The 23269-nt window shown below is 38.9% G+C and overlaps 1 protein-coding gene across 1 annotated transcript; it reads left to right on the top strand.

Moving 5' to 3' along the window:
• Positions 1-1616: 1616 nt before the first annotated feature.
• On the top strand, positions 1617-22077 carry LOC129629062 (E3 ubiquitin-protein ligase TRIM34-like). Its single transcript, XM_055548851.1, has 8 exons — positions 1617-1751; positions 7280-7760; positions 8498-8593; positions 9143-9373; positions 18970-18992; positions 20365-20465; positions 20729-20755; positions 20971-22077. The coding sequence occupies exons 2-8, from the start codon at positions 7341-7343 to the stop codon at positions 21561-21563; spliced, it is 1491 nt and encodes a 496-aa protein (XP_055404826.1). The 5' UTR covers positions 1617-1751; positions 7280-7340; the 3' UTR covers positions 21564-22077.
• Positions 22078-23269: the final 1192 nt, after the last annotated feature.

Below are 23269 nucleotides of genomic sequence, written 5' to 3'. Positions count from 1 at the left end.
CCGTTCAGTCACTAAGTCATGTCCGACTCTTTGTGATCCCATGAACTGCAGCACGCCAGGCCTCCCTGTCCATCACCAACTCCCAGAGTCCACCCAAACCCATGTCCACTGAGTCAGTGATGCCATCCAACCATCTTATCCTCTGTCATCCTCTTCTTCTCCTGCCCTCAATCTTTCCCAGCATCAGGGTCTTTTCCAATGAGTCAGCTCTTCGAATCAGGTGGCCAAATTATTGGAGTTTCAGCTTCAACATCAGTCCTTCCAACCAGGACTGATCTCCTTTAGGATGGACTGGTTGGATCTCCTTGCAGTCCAAGGGACTCTCAAGAGTCTTCTCCAACACCACAGTTCAAAAGCATCAATTCTTTGGCGCTCAGCTTTCTTCACAGTCCAACTGAGAGGGTAGGAAGGCCAGGGATCTCCAAATGGAGGAAATAGCCTGCAAGTGTCAGACATTTTTATCTTTCTTAAGCCTCAGGAGGAAACAAACTAGTGATATTTTTTCCTTCTCTATACAAATTCAAAAGGAGGTTTCTCTTCAAATACTGTGTTGCTATAAGGACACCTGGTTTCACCTGAAGTTAACTATTCTCAAACCTAGAGATAACCAATGCCTTTTTCTTATGGAAATTTTTGTCTTAAGCTATGCTAATGTACTATGTATTTACCCCCAAACTCTGTCTTCAAGTCGGTTCTGCTTCTTGGCTCAGAACCTGCTGGACAAACCAGTTTGTTATACTCAGATATCGTTCCCCTAATCTATGTAAATGAAACTATTTGTATGGGGGAAGGTAGCCTGCTGAGTTCACACATCTAATTCTGTTCTCATCTGGAAATGACACCCACACAGACACACCCAGAAACCATGTCTGGCACAAATGACCAGTCAGTGTTAACACACAAAATTAACCATCAAACTAATTTTCTTGCTTCATTTTGTAAGACTCTAAGGATTATATGATAAACTGCATTAGATGACATTGTCCAACAAATAACCCTCCTACAGTTTCCTCTTTTTCAACCTATTTAGGAAAAGTCTCATTTTAGCCATATAGCATCCAGCTTCTGAATGTCAGTGTCAATGAACTACCCACTCTGTGATCACCCCTCTGATTGACAACCTGAGTGATTTCAGATTTGTTGAGCCATTTCCTCCAACATGACCTAATAAGACAGACTGTCCATATTCACTTACTTCAGCTGGTGGACACAAGCCAGGGGAGAGCATGCCAGTGTTATTGCCTCAGGGGAGCCCTCAGTGTGGGTCTTCACTGGGGGAAAGGGGGTACTTTACTCCCTCCTCCTGACAGCTCCTTAATATGGAACAAGACATGGTGAGTGTCTGAAATTGCATTGCTTATGAAGCCTGATTTTCCAAAGGATTTATTATTTTGAAGAGACTTGAGCACAGCTTCTAGGAGAAGAGCTGAGAAAAGAATAAAATGTACTCACTGACCCAACAGGCTCAGGAGTAAAAGCCTTGTTTCCTCACAGTGTCCTAGGTAGACATCTCTTACTGGTTTATAGTTTCTCTCCTTTCTCACCCATACTCCACCCTCTAGAATTTAGCTTTCATTTTCACTTGTCATCTATTAGAGATCTTAGTGGAGGTCAGGCGCTGGTGTTTTGAGTGAATCCTGAATACATCTGCCTGTCTTCACAATTTCTGCATTAGGATGTGAGGATTGCTGAGTGGTTTGTGGAGGGAAGAGTTTGAAAGACACACAGAAGAAAAAACGAAATCTGCTTGGGTGAGTTTCATTTGCTGTCTGGAAGCTGTTCTAAAAGAGGAAATGGCCCAGCCTGCAGGCTTCCTGGTTAGAGTGCTGGCTAAAGATCAGTCTGTGGGAGGTGGAGTCTTAGAATAAGGGAGGTTGGAAGAAGAAAAAGGCTTTGTTTGTTCCTCAAAGGGACTGTATTTCTCTAGGCTGAATATACCCATCAGTTCAGTTCAGTTCAGTCGCTAAGTCGTGTCCGACTCTTTGCGACATTGTACGTGAGACAGGGATCAAGACCATCCCCATGGAAAAGAATCTACCCATATCACCTTCCTATTTTGTAAGTTTGAATCGCACATGCAGAGAACAGCCAGAATCTTTGATTTTTCAGAGGTAGAAAGACCTCCTTCAACAACAGGTCAAAGGCCAAGGTGGTCTTTCAGTTCTGATGTTTTAATTTCTAACTGTAAAAATGCAATATTTATGCATGGCTGTGTAGAAAATTTCTTCATCACTTTGGTCTGCCTGTGCTCAGGCATCTGATGGTGTGCCAGCTGGTTGGCCCGGAGCTCTGTTATGTATTCATTCATCCAGACACAGTAAACTGCTGCAGTTCCTTACATCACTAACCTGCCCCTCCTTCTCCTTGAGGAGGATCTGCCACCCAGAACTAGCTCAGCTGAGAGATCGGGGCAAGAGGAGCATGTGGGAATAATTTCCAGAAGTGGCATCAGGAAATATCCAACTTTTAATAACAATGACATCTAACTTTTAATGTTAAAAAGTTGATTTAATGCACTTGATTGGTGTTAATGATATTAAAAAGATGTCTGAGAAGTATCATAGGACCATGAGGAAAGTAAGTTAGAGAAGTCTTTGTAGTTCCCCCCGTCCTCCTTCTTACAGAAGTTCCATCTTAATCCCCATTTCCCAGACATGGGACACAAGACAAGTCTCTTTTCTCACCATGACTTTTCAGCTTCTGACCAAATCTTATTTCTTCAACGTTGACTTTGGAAATTATCATCTCTACTACATATTACTTGTTGCTGTCTCAGCTATAATCAGTTTTAGAATCTTGTCTTCTGAGCTCACACAGTTCACCTCTGTCAGGCCAAAAACTACAGAATTTTAGAATTTATTTGTTAGTTTACTGTTTCAGGTTTTATTTTGCTAGTATCACAAGGAATTTATGGTGTATAATAATAGATGACTGTCTGGGAAATAAAACAAAGCAAAATTTCATTTTCCAAGTCTACTTAGGAAAAGTGACTTCTTTCCATATAACATCCGTAATCTGTGGCTTTATCCTACTTATAGAAACAGTTTTACTGGAATCACAAAAGAAGAAAGTTCTATATATAAATTTACTTCTAGGAACTTTGCATAACTATTTTCTTTTTATGTCCTTTTTGTTTATCTATAGTTATTTCCTCTGAGGAATTTTATCTCTGTGCTCAGATGTGAGAAAAGCAACCTGTAAGATTCAGCCACCTGGCACCATGGCAGCCAAGTGGCCTAAAGTTTTATCAGGCAAATGCCATCATATTCCTACATCTATCTCTCTGATTGCATTGGAGCCCTTGGTCCACTGCTTAGGGAGAAGTCGAGGGGTGGGTTCAGCCTTCATGTATAGAGACTAGTTCCTTCCATGTCAGTTGTGCTGCATCAACTTTGACGTATTAGCTCTTTGGAGCCCTGAAAGGAATATAAATTCTGCAGCCTTACGGCTGAATGCTTGCTCTGTATCTCCTGTCTCTATACGCTTTTGGTGCATCTCAAAATTGGTTGGATGGAAGAGAAATAGTTGGAGATTCCATTACCATTTGGAACGCAGCTTGAGTCATCAATTGATATAATGTCCACCTCTGATCTTGTTCTTCATCGGAGTCTGATTGGGTCATAGTCTTTGCAGCCATGGGCAAACTGCATATGGCTTCTGAGCTATTTGGGTATCTCTACCTTTAACTGGGTAGCATTTCTGCTTCACTTTCAGCCTCATTCTTTATTATGTTTCCTTCATGTAGGATGAACATGGCACAAATGGAATTTCAATAGGTCTCAATTTATCTCTATTCAGCTTTTATGAGTTCTACATCCCTTGGGCAGAGCAAAGGGAAACTTATTAGCTGTTTCATACTGGAGATCTTTCTTTTACCATCAAACTTTGGCAACCATCAAGATATGGAATATCATCTGAGATGTTCCTTTCCTCATTTATTGTTTCATAGCCCCATTTGCTTGAAGCCCCTACAGAACATCTAAGACTAGACTATGGCCAGAGAGCCATAGTGATTCCAGGTTGAAGAGCAAGCATCTCTGCTGTCACTTTGTGATGCCCCTTCTGACTGACCACTAGCGGTGGTTTCAAATCTGGATCACAAATCCCACTTACACAATCTCATAACACATAAGCTGCTGAAAGGTTGCTGCTATGCGCTGAGAACGACACAGGATTCTTGGCCTCTGGAGGAGAGGAATTCAATCTGTGGCCAGTGATGCGGCTTGATCGCTCAGAGCGTTTTATAGAAATAAGTTGTATTAAAGTATGAAAGAGGGAAAGCTTCTCACATAGACATCAGAAAGGGACAGAAAGAGTGCCCCCTTGATAGTCTAGAAGGAGTTATATACCTATTAGCAAGCTGCTAATTAGAGAAAGGAAATGCCTCAAAACTGAGAGAGTTCCACCAGGCCTCTCACCCACAACATGCACTGTGAGATAGCATTGGCACAAGGTGAGGCATCCTTGGCCGTAAAACAAATGACATGAATCTTGAAGAAAGGCAGATTTCCAACAAATGCATAGTTCATTCATTCAGTTCAGTTCAGTTGCTCAGTCATGTCTGACTCTTTGCAACCCCATGGACTGCAGCACACCAGGCTTCCCTGTCCATCACCAACTCCCAGAGCTTACTCAAACTCATGTCCATTGAGTCGGTGATGCCATCCAACCATCTCATCCTCTGTCGTCCCCTTCTCCTCCCACCTTCAGTCTTTCCCAGCATCAGGGTCTTTTCCAATGAACACAGATCATTAACATAGCTTAAGAAAGACCTTTACATGAGAAAAATGCATTGGTTACCTCAAGGTTTGAGATAAGGTTACGTTCAGAGGGAACCAGGTATTACCATGACAGCACACGATTAGAAGAGAAAAGAAAAAAAAAAAAGCCTGCCATTGAAGTTTTATTTCCTCCTGCCACTTGAGGACCTCTGGCCTCCCTATCAAGGCTATTAATACTCTCACCACCAGGTTTACTAAGCTTAGCTGGAGGTGTCAGGACAGGAGACACAGCACTGGGCCTAAGTGCCTCAGGTGAGCTCTCAGAGATGATCCTTACAGGAGGTACATTATCCCCATCATCTCAGCTTTGTAAGGAACCACACTAGATGGATGTGTGCGAACCCACCACAGGTGAGATAAGCCTAATGAATCGATTACCTTGTAAAAAGACCACGAGCACCAGTTTTCAGGTCCCTAAAAGAGACATATTTGATGATGATAGTCACAATCTCCTTGTGAAAAATGAGGTATATTCTAACCAACTGTGTTTATTTAAGAACTATATAATGCCTTCCTAGTCCCAAATGCAGTTTATATCAGACTAATTGTGTTATCCATAATGTGTTCTTGAAAGGCTGCAGAACTTCTACTCAGTTGTAATCCAATAGGTTTCCCAGAAAACAACACACACACACATTCACACAGACTTAGGAGAATTATAGCCAGTATTATCTTTATAGGAAGAAAGAGCCCAGACCTGATGTTAACCGTTGTTACTACATATCTAATCTAAAACAGAATCCTGCCTTTTTATCTCTCACTCTCATATGCTGTCCTGCATTCCCCTCATCACCCTATTCTCAAACTATCATCATCTCTCTCCTGAGCAGCTGCATCCTACCTGATCTTCCTAATTCCACATTGGGTCCATCCAACACTTTACAGCCCAAGGTCCCAACTGGTCATGCCCCTACTCTTCTCTGATGGGAAAACATTGATAACTTCTCCTGACTCTTGGAGGTGGGTCTGCAAATGTTACGAATGCTAGGAAGTATCATAGTTAATGTCACTGCAGCCTCTAGTGATATCAAGGGCCTGGCACTTTTCTGTGCTCCTGTCACACTGGCCTTTTGAAACCTATATAAGAGGTTGTGTCTTCAAGGAACAGGTCATTTCCTACACCTAAAATGTTTATACTCTCTTTACTTCCATGTTTCCTTCATCTTCCTTGAGTTCAGCCCTTATGTTTTCAAGTTGGAATTCTTGGATAACCCCCCCTTTTTTTTACCCCTATTATTTGATCTCTGATAAACATATATGTCTGTATAGTGGTATCTTTATATTTGATCTTTTGCATATATAAGACCGAATTTTTATTTACTACTACTTTCCAGGTGAGTATCAAGTTTACAATGGTCTAAATCATCTTTTTGAACTCATCTTACTGTGTATGGATATTAATCCAGTTGCCAGCACATAATTCTTTATCAACAATAATTAGATGAATAATATGACCTAATATTTTGAGATTTTTCTTCTCAAGACTGACATTCATTTCATCTATGTTTATATATTGTTATATATCTGACTTCTGTTATTCTATGAGTCTGTTTATACTAACTCCGTCCTCACCATCATACACATACTTCTTTTAGACTCCTATCAATGCTCCTAGGAATATTTTTGGGCCAAAGGGAAATCAATATGTACACACTCAAAACTTTGTAGAACTATCCAGCTGGTTGGGATTTCTTCATTTCCACACACCCCTTCACATTGCTCTGAATAGTAATTGGGTCCATGAAGTAACTTCTGTTTGTCTCAGATTAACTCAGAGGGGTAGAAGACAGGCCTCTGAAAGGGTGCCATTAATATATTAGGTTCAACCCATTCAGTGTATTAAAGATGCATGATCTTTGTAAGTCACTGGCTGTATTTACTCATCTGATGAAGGATTTGCTCTTATCACATGTATAAACACATTATAATATACTATGTCATAATAATATGGGAGATCATTGCAAATGTCCAGCAGTTAATGGCAGTTGCTACTGCTGCTGCTGCTGCTAAGTTGCTTCAGTCGTGTCCGACTCTATGCGACCCCACAGACGGCAGCCCACCAGGCTCCCCTGTCCCTGAGATTCTCCAAGCAAGAACACTGGAGTGGGTTGCCATTTCCTTCTCCAATGCATGAAAGTAAAAAGTGAAGTCACTCAGTCGTGTCCGACTCTTAGCAACCCCATGGACTGCAGCCTACCAGGCTCCTCCGTCTGTGGGATTTTCCAGGCAAGAGTACTGGAGTGGGGTGCCATTGCCTTCTCCTATACTTTTGTTAAGTAACATTAAATAATAAGAATCATTAAATTTACTGAGCTGATAGTAAAGCATTAAATTATAAAATGTCCTTTTGACTTGGTAACCAAGATCCTTTCCTTGTTTCTCCATGTTTTCTGTCCTTCAATAATTTGATCTTGGCCTGTATTTGATTTATAAGCAATTAATACCATGTTTTTCTACCTTTCTTACTCTGTTCCCTTTTATCCTTCCCAATCCTGTAGCAATCTGTGAGCAAGAGAACCCACAGAAGTCAGGACAGGTAGGAGAAGGTGAGCAGGTGCTATGGCTTCAGAAAAATTGGTGAACCTACAGGATGAGGTGACCTGCCCGATTTGCCTGGAGCTTCTAACAGAACCCCTGAGCCTTGACTGTGGCCACAGTTTCTGCCAAATCTGCATCACTGCAAACAGCAAGGAGTCCCTGACTGGCCAAGAAAGGGCGAGAAAGTGCCCTGTGTGCAGAATCAATTATAAATCTGGGAAACTGCGGCCTAATTGGCACCTGGCCAACATAGTGCAGAGGGTCAAGGAGGTCAAACTGAGCCTGGAGGAGCAAGAGAAACATCTCTGTGCTCACCATGGAGAGAAACTCCTGCTCTTCTGTGAGGAGGATGGGAAGGTCATTTGCTGGCTTTGTGAGCGGTCCCAGGAGCACCATGGTCACCCTACATTTCTCATGGAAGAGGTCGCCCAGGAGTACCAGGTAAGAGACCACAATGGAGAAAAAACAGGGCAGAAAATTGTAGTTGATGAGAACTGTCTACTTTACATTGGACTTTAATTACCTAATCACCATGAACCTGGGGCCTGTGATTTTTTTTCTTCCTGTGCTCACATTCTGATGTCTGAGGACATAAATGTACATTTTTACAATTACAAAGTAATAACCCTATACACAGACTCTTAGCCTAGAAGTATACATCCATGTACCTTGTGCTAATATGTAGAGACTGGTGCCCAAGAGAAGCTTTCCTTAACTCTTTGAACAGGAGAGGTAACTAGGACACTGGGTGGATTGAAATGTAAGCTATTTCCTTGTTGCAGGATCAGGTTTCTTTTTAAACAACCAGTCTTCTCTAGGTGAGAGGATGGTGACTTTTATCTCTTCAGTCTTATAGAACACATTCCCCACCTCAGGTCTTCTTCCAAGTGAAAGTGAAGTCACTCAGTTGTGTCTGACTCTTTGCAATCCACGGACTGTAGCCCACCAAGCTCCTCCATCCATGGGATTCTCCAGGCAACAATACTGGAGTGGGTTGCCATTTCCTTCTCCAGGGGATCTCCCCGACCCAGGGACAAGTAATAGGGTCTAACTGCTGTTCTCAGTTTCTGTAAAGCATATTCTCTTTGGAAATCAGGCTCATTTCTCCTCCATTTATCCTCTACAGTGATGTTGGGAAAATCCATAGCTTGACTGTGATGTGATTCTTTTCTCAACAGAAGAAACTCCAGGCAGCTCTGGAGAGGCTAAAGCAGGAGCAGCAGGAAGCTGAGGAGTTGGAGTCTAACTTCAGAGAAGAGATTGCTGCCTGGAAGGTAGGAGGAGACACTTCCTGAAGGAGTTAGACAGATATCTGGGCAGGACCTTAGGTTGATCACAAGGAGCTACCTTCCTATTTGTTTCCAGACAGTTAAGTCATTTGACTAGTCCTTTTCTTCACTGCTTCCCTGATAAGAGTGGGTGCTGAAAAGTGAACATAAAGCAAATGAACACAGATATTGGAAAGGAGGTATTCTTTTAGAGGAACTCTCTGGTGGGGATGACTAGGCAATTTCATGTTCCATTTTTGACATATTCATTAGCCTTTGACTCTTCTGAAAAAGACATCTGACAATGGCTCACGGTTCTGTCCTGAGTGTTCGCCTTTTTGGCAGAGGTTGGTTGGTGGGGGTCAGAAGCAATGCAGGGAGGCATGAGAATTCTGAATAGATGAGTGAAGGCTGGAATCCTTTTGGCTTTTGGTTGTCCTTAACAATGCAGACTTGGAGGCATTATTTTGAAATGTGATAGAGAGAGAAAAAAAAAAGCAAAGTCAGCTTCTCCAAAAATTGTTTTCTTCCTCTCTCTCTCTCTCATTACTGAAGAATCAAACACAACATGAGAGACAAAATGTCCAGGCAGAGTTTAAAAAACTGAGAGAAATCCTGGACAGTGAGGAAAGGAAGGAACTACAAAAGCTGAAGGCTGAGGAGACAGCTATTCTGTGTACCATGGCAAACTCTGAGAATGAGCTGGTCCAGCAGAGCCAGTTGGTGAGAAATCTCATCTCAGATATAGAGCATCGTTTGCAGGGGTCAACAATGCAGATGCTGCAGGTAAGAGTTGGGAAGAAGCCCTAGCATCTAAGACACAAGAAAAATGAAGGCAAAGTTTCCATTGCTTTCAAGTTGCTGTGCTCCTTCTGGTGCTGTCACTCACCTGCATCCTTCATTCCTTGTAACCATAAGTTTGTTCTCTAAGTCTGTGAGTCTGCTTCTGTTGTGTAAATAGTTCATTTGTATCTTTTTGAAAAGATTCTGCATGTAAATGTTAGCCTATAATATACACTATATTATATGTCTGACTTCACTCATATGACCATCTCTAGTTCTATCCATGTTGCTGCAAATGGCAATGTTTCATTCTTTTTAATGGCTAATATTCCATTGTACATATGTATCACATCTTTATTCATTCCTTGGTTAATGGACATTTAAGTTGTTTCCATGTCTTGACTACTGTAAATAGCACTGCAGTGAACACTGGCCTATGTATCCTTTCAGATCATATTTTTCTCCAGGCATATCCCTAGGAGTGGCCTTGCAGGATCATGCTGCTGCTGGTGCTAAGTTGCTTCAGTTGTGTGCGACTCTGTGCGACCTCATAGACGGCAGCCCACCAGGCTCCACTGTCCCTGGGATTCTCCAGGCAAGAACACTGGAGTGGGTTGCCATTTTCTTCTCCAGTGTGTGAAAGTGAAAAGTGAAAGTGAAGTTGTTCAGTTGTGTCCAACTCTTAGCGACCCCATGGACTGCAGCCTACCAGGCTCCTCCGTCCATGGGATTTTCCAGGCAAGAGTACTGGAGAGGGGTGCCTTGGATCATATGGCAGCTCTATTTTCAGTTTCTTAAGGAACCTTTATTGGCTTCACCTATTTACATTCCCATCAACTGTGTAAAAGGGTTCCCTTCTCTCCACTCAGTCTCCAACATTTATTGTTTGTGGGTTTTTAGATACTGGCCATTCTAACTGGTGTGAGGTGATTTGAGTTTCTCTAATAATTTTGATTTGCATTTCTCTAATAATTAGTGATGTTGAATATCTTTTCAAATGCCTCTTGGCTATCTGTATGTCTTCTTTGGAGAAATGTCTATTTAGGTCTTCTGCCTGTTTTTTGATTTGGTTATTTGTTTTGATGATATTAAGCCACATGAACTCTGTAAATTTGGAGACAAATCCCTTATAAGTCACATCATTTGCAAATATTTTCTTCCAATCTGTGGCTTGTCTTTTCATTTTATTTAAAAATATTGAATTTGATTAGGTTCCATTTGTTTATTTTTGTTTTTACTTCCAGTACTCTGGGAGATAGATCCAAAAAACATATTGCTGTGATTTTTGCCAGAGAGTGTTCTGCTAATGCTTTCCTCTAAGTGTTTTATAGTGTTTCACCTCATATGTACATTCTTAATACATTTTGAGTTTATTTTTGTGTGTGGTGTTAAGAAGTGTTTTAATTTCATTTTTACATGTAATTGTCCAGTTTTCCCAGTTTGGTGGTTTCCCTTCCTCTGCAATTTTTTGGAACAGCTTCAGAATTGTCAATAACTTTTCCCCATGATAGAATTCACATGTCAGCACATCTGGTCCTGGACTTTGTGCGTTGGATTTTTTCAGTCACAGCTTCAATTTCAATACTTGTGACTGGTCTGCTTGTCTTTTCTATTTCTTTCTGGTTAAGTCTTGGGAGATACCTTTCTAAGAACTCGTCCATTTCTTTGAGGTGGTCCATTCTATTGGCATACAGTTCCTTGTAGTAATCTCTTATGATTCTCTGTATTTCTATGGTATCAGTTGTAACTTCCTTGGTGGCTCAAATGGTAAAGCATCCGCCTACAATGTGGGAGACCCAGGTTCAATCCCTGGGTTGGGAAGATCCTCTGAAGAAGGAAATGACAACCCACTCCAGTACTCTTGCCTGGAAAATCCCACGGACAGAGGATCGTGGTAGGCTACAGTCCATGGGGTCGCAAAGAGTCGGACATGACTGAGCGACTTCACTTTCACTTTCAGTTGTAACTTCTTTTTTATTTCTAATTTTATTGATTTGAATCCTTTCCCTTTTTTTCTTGATGTGTCTGGCTAAAGGTTTATCAATGTTGTTTATCTTTCCAAAAAGAACCAGCTTTTAGTTTTATTGACCTTTGCTATTGTTTTCTTTGCCTCTACTTCATTTATTTCTGCTCTGACCTTTATGATTTCTTTCCTTCTACTAATTTTAGGTTTTGTTTGTTCTTCTTTCTCTAGTTCCTTTAAGCATAAGGTTAGGTTGTACATTTGAGAATTTTCTTGTTTTCTGATGTACGATTGTATTGCTATAAACTTCTTTCTTAGAACTTCTTTTGCTGAATCCTGTAGGTTTTGGATCATTATTGTGCTTTTATTTTCATTAGTCTCTGGGTACTTTTTTATTTCCTCTTTGATTTCTTCAGTGGTCCCATTGGTTGTTTAGTAGCATATTGCTTAACCTCCACAGATTTTTGGTTTTTGTGGGGGTTTTTTTTGCTTATAGTTTATTTCTAATCTCATAGCATTGTGGTTGGAAAAGATGCTTGATATGATTTCAATTTTCTTGAATTTACTGAGGCTCACTTTGTAGCACAGTATGTGATCAATCCTGAAGAATGTTTCATGTGCACTTGAGAAGAATGTGTATTTTGCTGCTTTGGATGGAATGCTCTATAATATCAATAAGTTCATCTGGTCTAATGTGTGATTTAAAACCTGTGTTTCCTTGTTGATTTTCTGCCTGAATAATCTGTCCATTGGTGAAAGAGGGGTGTTAAATTCCCCTGCTATTATTGTATTAACTGTCAGTTTCTCCCTTTTTGGCTATTAGTATTTGCCTTATATATTGAGGTGTTCCTATGTTGGGTCAATATATTTTTAAAATTGTAATATCAACTTTTTGGATTGATCCCTTGATCATTATGTAGTGTCTTCCTTTATCTCTTATAACAATATTTATTTTAACATCTATTTTGTCTTACATGAGTATTACTACTACAGCTTTTTTTTTTTTAATTTCCATTTCCATGGAATACCTTTTTCCACAAACTGAGAAGTTCCAGATGTAGTAGCTGGGTTTAGAAAAGCCAGAAAAACCAGAAATCAAATCGCCAACATTCATTGGATTATAGAGAAAATTACAGAATTCTAGAAAAACATTTACTTCTGCTTCATTGACTGTGCTAAAGGCTTTGACTCTGTGGATCACAACAAATTTTGAAGAAATCTTTAATGATATGGAATACCAGACAACCTTACCTGCCTCCTGAGAAACCCGTATGCAAGTCAAGAAGCAGTAGTTAGGACCAGGCATGGAAAAACAGGCTGGTTCAAAAATGGGAACAGAGTAAATCAAGGCAGTAATTATCACCCTGCTTATTCAACTTACATGCAGAGTACATCATGCAAAATGCTGGACTGTATCACTCACAGGCTAGAAATCAAGATTGCTGAGAGAAATATCAACAATCTCAGATTTGCAGATAATACCACTCTAAAGCAGAAAGTGAAGAGGAACTAAAGATCCTCTTGATGAAGGTGAAAGAGGAGAGTGAAAAAGTTGGCTTGAAACTCAACATTCAAAAAACTAAGATCATCACATCCACCTCATCATCACTTCATGGCAAATAAAAGCAGAAAAAAAAATGGAAGCAGTAACATATTGTATTTTCATAGGCTCCAAAATCATTGTGGACAGTGACTTCAGTCATGAAATTAAAAGACATTTATTCCTTGGGGAAAAAGCTATGACAAACTTAGGCAGTGTATTAAAAAACAAGAGACACCACTTTGCCAACAAAGGTCCATAGGGTCAAAGGTATGGTTTTTCCAGTAGTCATGTACAGATGTGAGAGTTGGACCATAAAGAAGACTGAGTGCTGAGGAATTGATGCTTTTGAATTGTGGTGCTGGAGAAGACTCTTTAGAGTCCCTCTGACTGCAAGGAGATCAAACCAGCCAGTCATATAGGAAATCAACCCTGATTATTCATTGGAAGGACTGATGCTGAAGCTGAAGCTCCAATATTTTGGCCACCTGATACAACCAGCCAACTCATTGGGAAAGACCCTGATACTGGGAAAGATTGAAGGCAAAGTGAGAAGGGGAGTGGCAGAGGATGAGCTGGTTAGGTAACAACATTGACTTGGTGGACATGAATTTGAGCAAACTCCGGGAAATTGTGGAGGACAGAGGAGCTTGGCGTGCTGTAGTCCGTGGGGTCCCAAAGAGTCAGACATCATTTAGCAACTGAATATCAACAACAATCTTTTTCCATCCCCTCACTTTCAGTCTGTATGTGTCCCTAGAGCTAAAGTGAGTTTCTTGTAGACAGCATACATATGGGTCTTGTTTTGTATCCATTCAGCCAGGTTATGCCTTTTGTTTGGAGAGTTCAATCCATTTACATTTAATGTAATTATTGATATGCAAGTTCCCATTGTCATTTTCTTAATTGGTTTTGTTTTTGTAGGTCTTTTTCCTTCCCTTTCTCTCTTATTCTCTTCTCCTGTGGCTTGATGAACACTTTAGTGTTGTGTTTGGCTTGCTTTTTCTTTTTTGTGTATGTATCTATTATAGTTTTGGTGTTTGCTGTTCTTGAGACGTTTTCATACAGCAGAATATATACTTACAAGGCTTTTCAGATTGCTGATCTCTTTCCTGCCTAGACAAGTTCCTTTAGCATTTGTTGCAAAGCTGGTCTGGTGATGCTAAATTCCCTTAGCTTCTGCTTTTCTGTGAAGCTCTTTATATCTCTGGCAAATCTGAATGAGATCCTTGCTTGGTAGAGTGTTTTGGTTGCGAGTCCTTTAAATATATTGTGCTACTTCCTACTAGCCTGCAGAATTTCTGTTGAAAAATCATCTGATAACATTATGGGAATTGCCTCATATGCTATTTGTCATTTTTCTATTGTTGCTTTTAATATTTTTTCTAGCTTTTAATTTTTGTCACTTTGATTACTATGTGCCTTAGTATGTTCCTCCTTATGTTTATCCTGTCTGGGACTCTCTTTGCTTCCTGGACTTAGGTTGCAGTTTCCTTTCCCAGGTTAGGGAAATTTTCAGCAGTTATCTCTTCAAATATTTTCTCAAATCCTTTCTTTCTTTTCTATCTGGGACCCTTAAAATGAGAACAGTTGTGCATTTAATGTTGTCCCAAAGGTTTCTTAGACACTCATCGTTTTTTGTTGTTGCTGTTTTTCTTTATTCTGTTCTGCAGCAGTGATTTCCCTCACCCTGTCTTCCAGGTTGCTTATTCATTCTTCTGCCTCAGTTATTCTGCTATTGATTCCTTCTAGTACAGACTTCATTTCAGATATTGTATTCTTCACCCTTATTTGTTTTTTAGTTCTTCTAGGTCTTTGTTGAACATTTCTTCCATCTTCTTGATCCTTGCTTCCATTCTTTTTCCAAGATCCTGGATCATCTTCACTATCATTATTCCGAATTCTTTTTCTGGAGGTTGCCTATCTCCATGTCACTTAGCTCTTTCTCTGGGGTTTTATCTTGTTCCTTCATCTGGGACATATTCTTCTGTTGTTTTATTTTTTTTCTAACTTTCTCTGATTGTTGTTTCCATTCTATAGGCTGATGGATTGTAGTTCTTGCTTTTGCTGTCTGTCTTCTGGTGGATGAAGTTATCTAAGTTCTTTGTGCAAGCTTCCTTATGGGAGAGACTGGTGGTGGGTGGAACTGAGTCTTGTCCCTCTTGTGGACAGGGCTAGGGATACTGGTGGCTTCCAGGAGAGCTCACTCCAATGAGTGCCAGTGTCTTTGCCACAATGAAAAGCCATCCTGTGCTTCTGCAGGAGGCCTAGCAAGTAGATCTCACCCAATCTCTTATGGGATCACTGCTTTTTCTCCCTTTAGTCCTGGTGCATACAAGATTTTGTGCATACACTTCAAGAGTGGAATTTCTGTTTTCCTCAGTCCTGTGAAATTTCTGTGATGAGACTCCCTTGGCTTTCAAAGTCAGATTCTCTGGGGACTCCTCCATTGCTGGACCCCAAGGCTGGGAAGCCTGACCTGGGCTCAGAATTTTCATTCCTGTAGGATAACTTCTGTAGTTTTTTTTTTTCCCAGTTTGTGGTTTGTCCACCTGTTGTGTATCAGATTTTATTTCATTGCAATAGCACCCCTCCTCCCATCTCACTGTGTTTTCTCTTTTGTCTTTGAATATAGAGTATATTTTTTGGTAGGTTCCAGCATTTTTTTTGTCAATGGCTATTCAATAGTTGTGATTTTGGTGGTCTCTCAAGAATAGGGTGAGTACACACCCTTCTACTCCACCATCTTGAGACCAATCCCCTAGAAATAGTTTCTTAGGCCCATATATGGTTTTCTTTATTTGTATGTGTGTATATATTTGTGCACATGTGTGCAGGGGGAGCTGTTGATTTAATTTACTATTCCTTTCTTAATTTTTTGAAGTGAAAATTTAGACCACTGATTTGAAACAAGCTCTTTTGACACAGTATTTAATGGCAAAGTGCATTTAATTAACTAATTGTATTGCATACATTTTGATTGTTTTATTTTTGTTTCCATTCACTTTGACTTATTCTCAAATTTCCTTTTCAGTTTTTTTTTTTAATTTTCTTTTTAAAATTTTGATTCTGTATTAAATCTAGGGTATTTTAAAGTGTGTTGTAAATGAGAAAATGCTTACTGATTTCCGAGTTTCACTCTCTTGAGGATTTCAAAGTTAATCTTGTCAAAATCAAAGAACACACATCTTTATTATTTTAAACTTTTATGTTTATTGTTACTTTTTATGGCCTAAAATATTGTATATATAGAAAAATTTTTATTATGAATTTTAAAAGATTATATGTTTCTCATTTATATGGTAAAATGGGCTATAGACATTAGTTAGGTCTAGTTGGTTGGTAGCATTGTCCATGTCTTCTGTAAATTTGAATGTTTCCATATAAGCTGTTCTCTCATTAGTGAGAGTGAGTTATTAACATCTGCAACTGCTATTATTGAATTGTGTGTTTTTCAATAAACAATTATTGAATTGTTTTTTCAAAGCAAAAATTTTGTTTTTGCTTTGAGTATTTTGAAGCTCTGCTGTTAGGCACATACACATTTATAATTGTTGTATATTTTTGATGAACTGAACCTTTTATAATTATAAAATTGCCCTCATGTCTTTTCATAATATATATCTTAAAGTATATTTTCTTTAATATTAGCATAAATATTTGACCTTTTTTTTATTACTGCTTGCATGATATATATTTTTCTATCTTTTTACATTTTCCCTTTTTGTGCCTTGACTATGTCTCATGCAAATAACCATAGGTGAATTTTGCTTTTTATACAGGTCAACAATCTCTGATTTCAATTGCTTCATTAATACATGAAATTTAAAGCATTTACTAATACACTTATATTTAAATTTGCTCTTTTGCCATTTGCTTTCTATTCAGCTCAGTTCAGTTCAGTCACTCAGTCATGTTCAACTCTTTGTGACCCCATGAATCACAGCATGCCAGGCCTCCCTGTCCATCACCAACTCCCAGAGTTCACTCAAACTCATGTCCATCGAGTTGGTGATGCCATCCAGCCATCTCATCCTCTGTCCTTCTCCTCCTGCCCCCAATCCCTCCCAGCATCAGGGTCTTTTCCAATGAGTCAACTCTTCGCATGAGGTGGCCAAAGTATTGGAGTTTCAGCCTCAGCATCAGTCCTTCCAATGAACACCCAGGACTGACCTCCTTTAGAATGGACTGGGTGGATCTCCTTGCAGTCCAAGGGACTCTCAAGAGTCTTCTCCAACACCACAGTTCATCAATTCTTCATCAATTGAAGCATCAATTCTTCGGCACTCAGCTTTCTTCACAGTCCAACTCTCACATCCATACATGACCACTGGAAAAACCATAGCCTCGACTAGATGGACCTTTATTGGCAAAGTAATGTCTCTGCTTTTCAATATGCTATCTAGTTTGGTCATTACTTTCCTTCCAAGGAGTAAGCGCCTTTTAATTTCATGGCTGCAATCACCATCTGCAGTGATTTTGGAGCCCCCCAAAATAAAATCTGACACTGTTTCCACTGTTTCCATCTATTGCTTTCTATTACTATATGGATATTGTACGTTTCATTCTTTTCTTTCTCTTTAGCTAGTTTGTTTTGTGTTAAACGGATATTTCTAGTATAAAATTTTAGGTCTGACTGTACTTTTTTAGTTTTTGTCCTAATGGTTGGTGTAATGTATACAATATGTTTCCTGCCTTATATAATCTATTTCAGACTGATACTAACCTAGTTTCAGTAAAACTAGAAACTGTTTCATTACCTTCAGCAACAACACAAAAATATTTGCTCTTTAATGTGGGTAACTAATCCTATGCAGTTACCTGTATTCAGTTGTCTGAATGCCTGTAGGCATACAAGCATTATTATAACTGGGAGAAGAAACTCTCTTTTCTTCTGGAGTTTATATCAGGAGGTTTATGTTTCCTTCATAAACTTGGAAAAAGAGTCATTAGGGGCTGAATAAATAGAATTAAAGAAAGATTCTGGCCAGATTCTGAGAATAATGTTCGAGCTTCAGAATTAAACTATGATTAAAGTTGCAATTGCCACCCTAATTCCTTATTCTTTCTCTTCTTATTCTAGTTTTATTTGATTTCTTTGTCATATACACAAAAAAGCCCTAATACAAAGAGTTGTTTTTTTTTTTTTTCTTTTTGAAACTCAGCTGTTCTAGTTTTTGGTGACATGGAAGTAAATCTTTAGTAAAAGAGACCAAATAAAGTAACAGATACCTGTTCAAACAAATAAAACAGTAAACATGATGATTACTACAATTAGATGGCTAAAAACTGTTAAGGACTGGATTGAACAGACTCAGCAGAGACTAAAGTGCAGATAAATGCACGAGTATGTGTACAGTAAGTGTATATTGGTAGCATTATGCAAATGGTGTACAAGAGACGAGACAATTTAGTTGGTGAATAATAAGTTACATATTAGACATCCTACATTATTGATTCCTGTGGCTTATTTACTACTGAATAAATTAATATAAGAGACAAAGTTGAATAAAAAAGAAAGAGTTGGAAATCAACTGCACATATATGGATGCTGAATTTAGGGAATAGAAGAGATCACTAAAACAGAGCTTATAAAATGAGAAGAGAAAATTTTTTCAGGCTTTTCCTGAAAAGCTTATATTGATATATATGTTTGCTTGTACTCTCAACAAAAGCCATCTACATAGCTTGAGGAATATTAAGATTATGATTTCATTTCTGATTCTCTAAGTTTAATGCTTGGTGTACAATAGTGTCCACAGTCCAGTTGAATAAATGAAAGAACAATGAATTATTCAAATCACCTCATGGGGAACCAGAATTACAGGCCTCTTGTTTTTTCCATAAATATGTCTCATCTCCAGATACTAGAAGCTTCATACTTCCACAAGGGTTGAAGCTTTTTTACATTTTTGGAAACCTGACAACATCACATGAATCTCCTAGAATTATGGGCCTCACTCTTGTCTTTACTTTTTGGCTCTCACATTGAAAGCATTTCTATTCCCAAAATCAGGGGTTGATGGGGATGTGATTAAGCTTTGTAAGTGGGGGAACCTATTACTTCTTGACTCACATTTTCTCTTTTCTCACTAGGATGTAAATGACATCTTGAAAAGGTATGTTTGACAGACCAGAGATGGTCCATTTATGCTGTGAAAATAAAATAAAAACCCTAGACATAGCTGGTGACCAGTTAGAATAAAACAATGTTCAGGGCTGAAAAAATGGGGTGTAGGTTTACCTTAAATTTCTATTCACAAATCATGGCTAGATTGTTCTATAAATCACTGAGAGTGAAACAGATTCTACAGTAGGGAACTTTGCTTGTGGAAAGTTGCAGAGTTAGGGTGAATAGTAATATTAGGATAAAGAATTGCACTGTCAGACTCCACAAATATTTCATTCACACTATGTCATTATGCAACTCAGGTTCCCATATTTAATTGTGCTTATCATGGGAAGTTTGAGTCTTCTTCATCTGCCAAGTACCCAGAACTGGAAACAACTTCTTTATATTTGAATTTCTTCCCTGGGTATGTTAGAACAGGTCCTTGTATATCTTTCTGTTTAGATTTCCAAAAGCACATGTGGGCCTTAGGCTAGACTTGAAAGTCAGCATCTTTGTGTCTGAATTTGCACACCTACACAATAGCCTCAAGCTGTTCACAAACACATGAAAATCAGGTCACTATTAGTTTAGTATTCATAATGGCTTTTTCTTCAAGGGTATTTGTCTCTGGAGAACCTGAAATTTCAGCATATTCTCCTTATCAAGAAACAGCCTTTGAAGATTTGGGGATTCTAGACAGTGTTCTCATACTTGATTTGTCTAGAACACCAAGGAGCCAGATCCTGTTACCTCAACTTTCTGACATTTTCTTGGAAATACATATCTCAGCAGTGACTTTTCCACAAAATGATTTTTTTGAGATACCAAATATTTATCTTGTTAAATTAATTATTTCATATAATTTCCTATGTCTGTGCATGTTAAGTCACTTCAGTTGTGTCCAATTCTTTGCGACCCCATAAGCCCAACAGGCTCCTCTGTCTATGGAATTCTGCAGGCAAGAATACTGGAGTAGGTTGCCATGCCCTCCTCCAGGGAATCTTCCTGACCCAGAGATCAAACCCATGTCTCTTATGTCTCCTGCATTGGCAGGTGGGTTCTTTACCACTATTGCCACCTGGGAATCCCATAATTTCATATGATTTCTAGGAAATAGGCAGAGGTTAATGATTTCATTATAGAAGAAAGAGACTGTCCTTCTGAGAGGTCAAGACCATCCCAAGTCACACAGAGGGTAACTGGCAAGATGGACATGAGCACATTACTTTTGTCTCCAAGGTCAGGCATCCACTCTCTACCTCCCCAAGGTCTGCAGGGAAGACAGTTCAAGTGCATCAGTGGGGTGAAAATTTTGAAAGTCTGTGGTTTTAGAGGGATAAATAGTGAGAGATGTGAACATCAATTTTTGTCATCCCTAGGAGTAAGACTTTGACTCTGAAGAAGCCAAAACCTGTTCCCAAAGAACAGAGAAGTGTGTTTCAAGCTCCTGATCTGAGAGACATACTGAGAGTGTTTAATGGTGAGGAGTGCTACCCAAGTGTGTCTTTGGGTTTTTTGTGATGGAGGAAAAATGGAGAGGAGGCTCCAGTTAAAGACAGCAAAGCCCAGATACTATGTGCTTATGATGTGGTCATTTTATGATGAGTGACAAGAGATGTGGTTTTATCCTATCTTTCACCAGTTCACTACCTCACCATAGCCCTTCCCCTAATTTGAAAGAAAAGAGATTACAGGACTGAATCTTTTGCTTATGTTTAATATTGTGGATTTTTAACATTTCAGGGCTGAGATATGTGCAACGCTACTGGGGTAAGGAGACATCACAGTGTCATCAACCCCCCCTTTCTCATTATCTTTTAGAATTTTTCATTGTCTAGTAGACCTCATGTTTTAAGACCCATGTTTTCCCTCCCAATACATACAAATGTATTGTCTTTCCACTAAAGTTATTCTAATATAGTTTTTTAAATGTCTGAAATAAAACTACATCACGGCCCTCACATAACCCTCTAAATTTTCAACAGTTCACGTGACCCTGAGTCATACAACAGGTAATCGAAATATCGCCGTTTCTGCTGATCGAAGACAAGTGACATATGTGTACAAAGACCAAGGAAATAATCCACGTTGGAAACAAGTTTATGAAGATTATGGCGTCCTGGGATCCCCAGTTATCAAATCAGGGAGACATTACTGGGAGGTAGACGTGTCAAAAAAATGTGCCTGGATCCTGGGGGTATATGGTGAAAAACACGTTGAATACAATAATACAAAGTTACCGCTTAAAGCTGATGGAAATCATCAAAATGTTTACTCGAGATGCCAACCTAAAAATGGCTACTGGGTCATAGGGTTAAGTTATGGTTCTGTATATAATGCTTTTGATGAGTCTTCCTCCTCAGATCCCATGGTCTTAACCCTCTCCCTGAGTGTTCCTCCTCGTCGTATTGGAATTTTTCTAGACTATAGTGCTCGCACTCTCTTATTTCTCAATGTCACAAACCATGGGTTTCTCATCTATAAATTCTCTTCATGTTCCTTTTCTCAAAAAATATTTCCGTATTTCAATCCTATGACCTGTAATGTCCCCATGAATCTGTGCTCGCCAAGCTCGTGAACCTTCTCACATCCACCTCTCTGTAGTGCCTCTTACTATGAGTGGATCTAACACATCTGAGCTTATCTGCACCATTTTTACCTTTTTTCCTTACTGCCTCCCCTTTCTTCCATTCGAATGTCCTTCATTCATCAATAGGGTTTACAGTTTGCATTGTGTCATATTTTCCACAATATCATGTTTGCATTAGGAGAAAATCTGAATTTACCATTTTTCATCCACCAAGGGAAAATGACTGATGCCCCATAAAGAAAGAGTAGTAGCAAGGCAGCACTTCTGACAAATTTTCACAATCTTATTTCCTCTGCCACTGACTGAGATGATGAAGAAAAGCTTCTCAATAACTGTTGCGTATTATTGAGGACCTATTGTAAGAGTCATTCATAAACAGATGCATCTTAAGCAGTGTCACTGTTTAACTATCATGTTTCTTATTCATCAAGAAATTAACTAGACAATATCATAGCTCATATGTACTAAGAGTGTAAGTTTTGTGTCCAGAGTATCTGAGTTCAACTCCTTTCTCTTCATATTATTAGCAGCGTAACCTAGAATAATATCCCTAAAAGCTGTCTTTATTTTCTTAAAGTAATCTTAATTTTAAAAGCCGCACATACACAAGATCATTGTCAGAAGATAAATGCTATCACATAGAGAGTGTCTAAGTGTCTCAACTTAATAATAAACACTTTATCTATTAATTAATGAAAACTATGACTTTTCTCTCAGTGTCTCATTCAACAGATTTTTGTCTCTTGGAACACAAGGGTTCTCTCTACTAATATCTAATTTTTCATATCCTAGGTACCTCTTTGTTGTTGTTAAGACTACTCTAGCTTTTCTGTCATAGAAAATATGTACATATGTGTGTGTGGGATCACAGTTAAAATTTTATTATGATTTTGATGTTACTACATTCAGGCTCTTATAAAGCAACTATATGGAATCCAGTTCCTCACTCACAAAAAGATTATACAGAATTTACGTAATTACTATTGTGAATATGAAATTGTAAAATCTTTTTAATAAGTTCTGTAACTCCTAGGACAAAAGTGGTAGTAAAATTTGTCATATATTCATTCTGATTCCCTCTCACTGTGACTGAAATAAATCATTTTCAGAATACATACTGCTTTATTTTCAACATTATTACCCTTCCAGTTTTAAGAAATACAATAAATTAATTAAAGAATGACATTTTATTTAAATTTTGCCTAATTGTAAAATGTTGCTGTGTAGCTGCTTCATTTTATTTTTTAAAAAAATTCTGCACTGATCCTTTTTCCTTGAAATTGGATTTCAATTTGGGTTTTGTTTCCCCAGCTTTGCTGCCCTGGTGGCTCAGCTGGTAAAGAATCCGCCTATAATGCAGGAGACCTGGGTTTGATCCTGGGGTTGGGAAGATCACCTGGAGAAGGGAAAGGCTACCCACTCCAGTATTCTGGCCTAGAGAATTCCATGGACTGTATAGTCCATGGGATCACAGAGTTGGACACAACTGAGCAACTTTCACTTTCACTTCCCCCAGCTTTACAAAGCTATCATTTATTGTGATACATTAGAACTCAGAAGTATAATTGTGGAGTTTCTTAACAATGATGTAGGTAGGTGTTTTGTGTGCCCTGGTCAACTTTAGTTTTGCAGTGAGACGTGAGCTGTCAGGAATGAAGAAAAAGTTGTGTTATCTTCCTTTAGTGAGACAAGAG

Source organism: Bubalus kerabau, chromosome 15 (assembly GCF_029407905.1).
Source record: "Bubalus kerabau isolate K-KA32 ecotype Philippines breed swamp buffalo chromosome 15, PCC_UOA_SB_1v2, whole genome shotgun sequence".
Taxonomy (NCBI): Eukaryota; Metazoa; Chordata; class Mammalia; order Artiodactyla; family Bovidae; genus Bubalus; species Bubalus kerabau.
The sequence above is the reverse complement of the archived record's forward strand: the minus strand, read 5'-3'. Positions and strand labels throughout refer to the sequence as shown.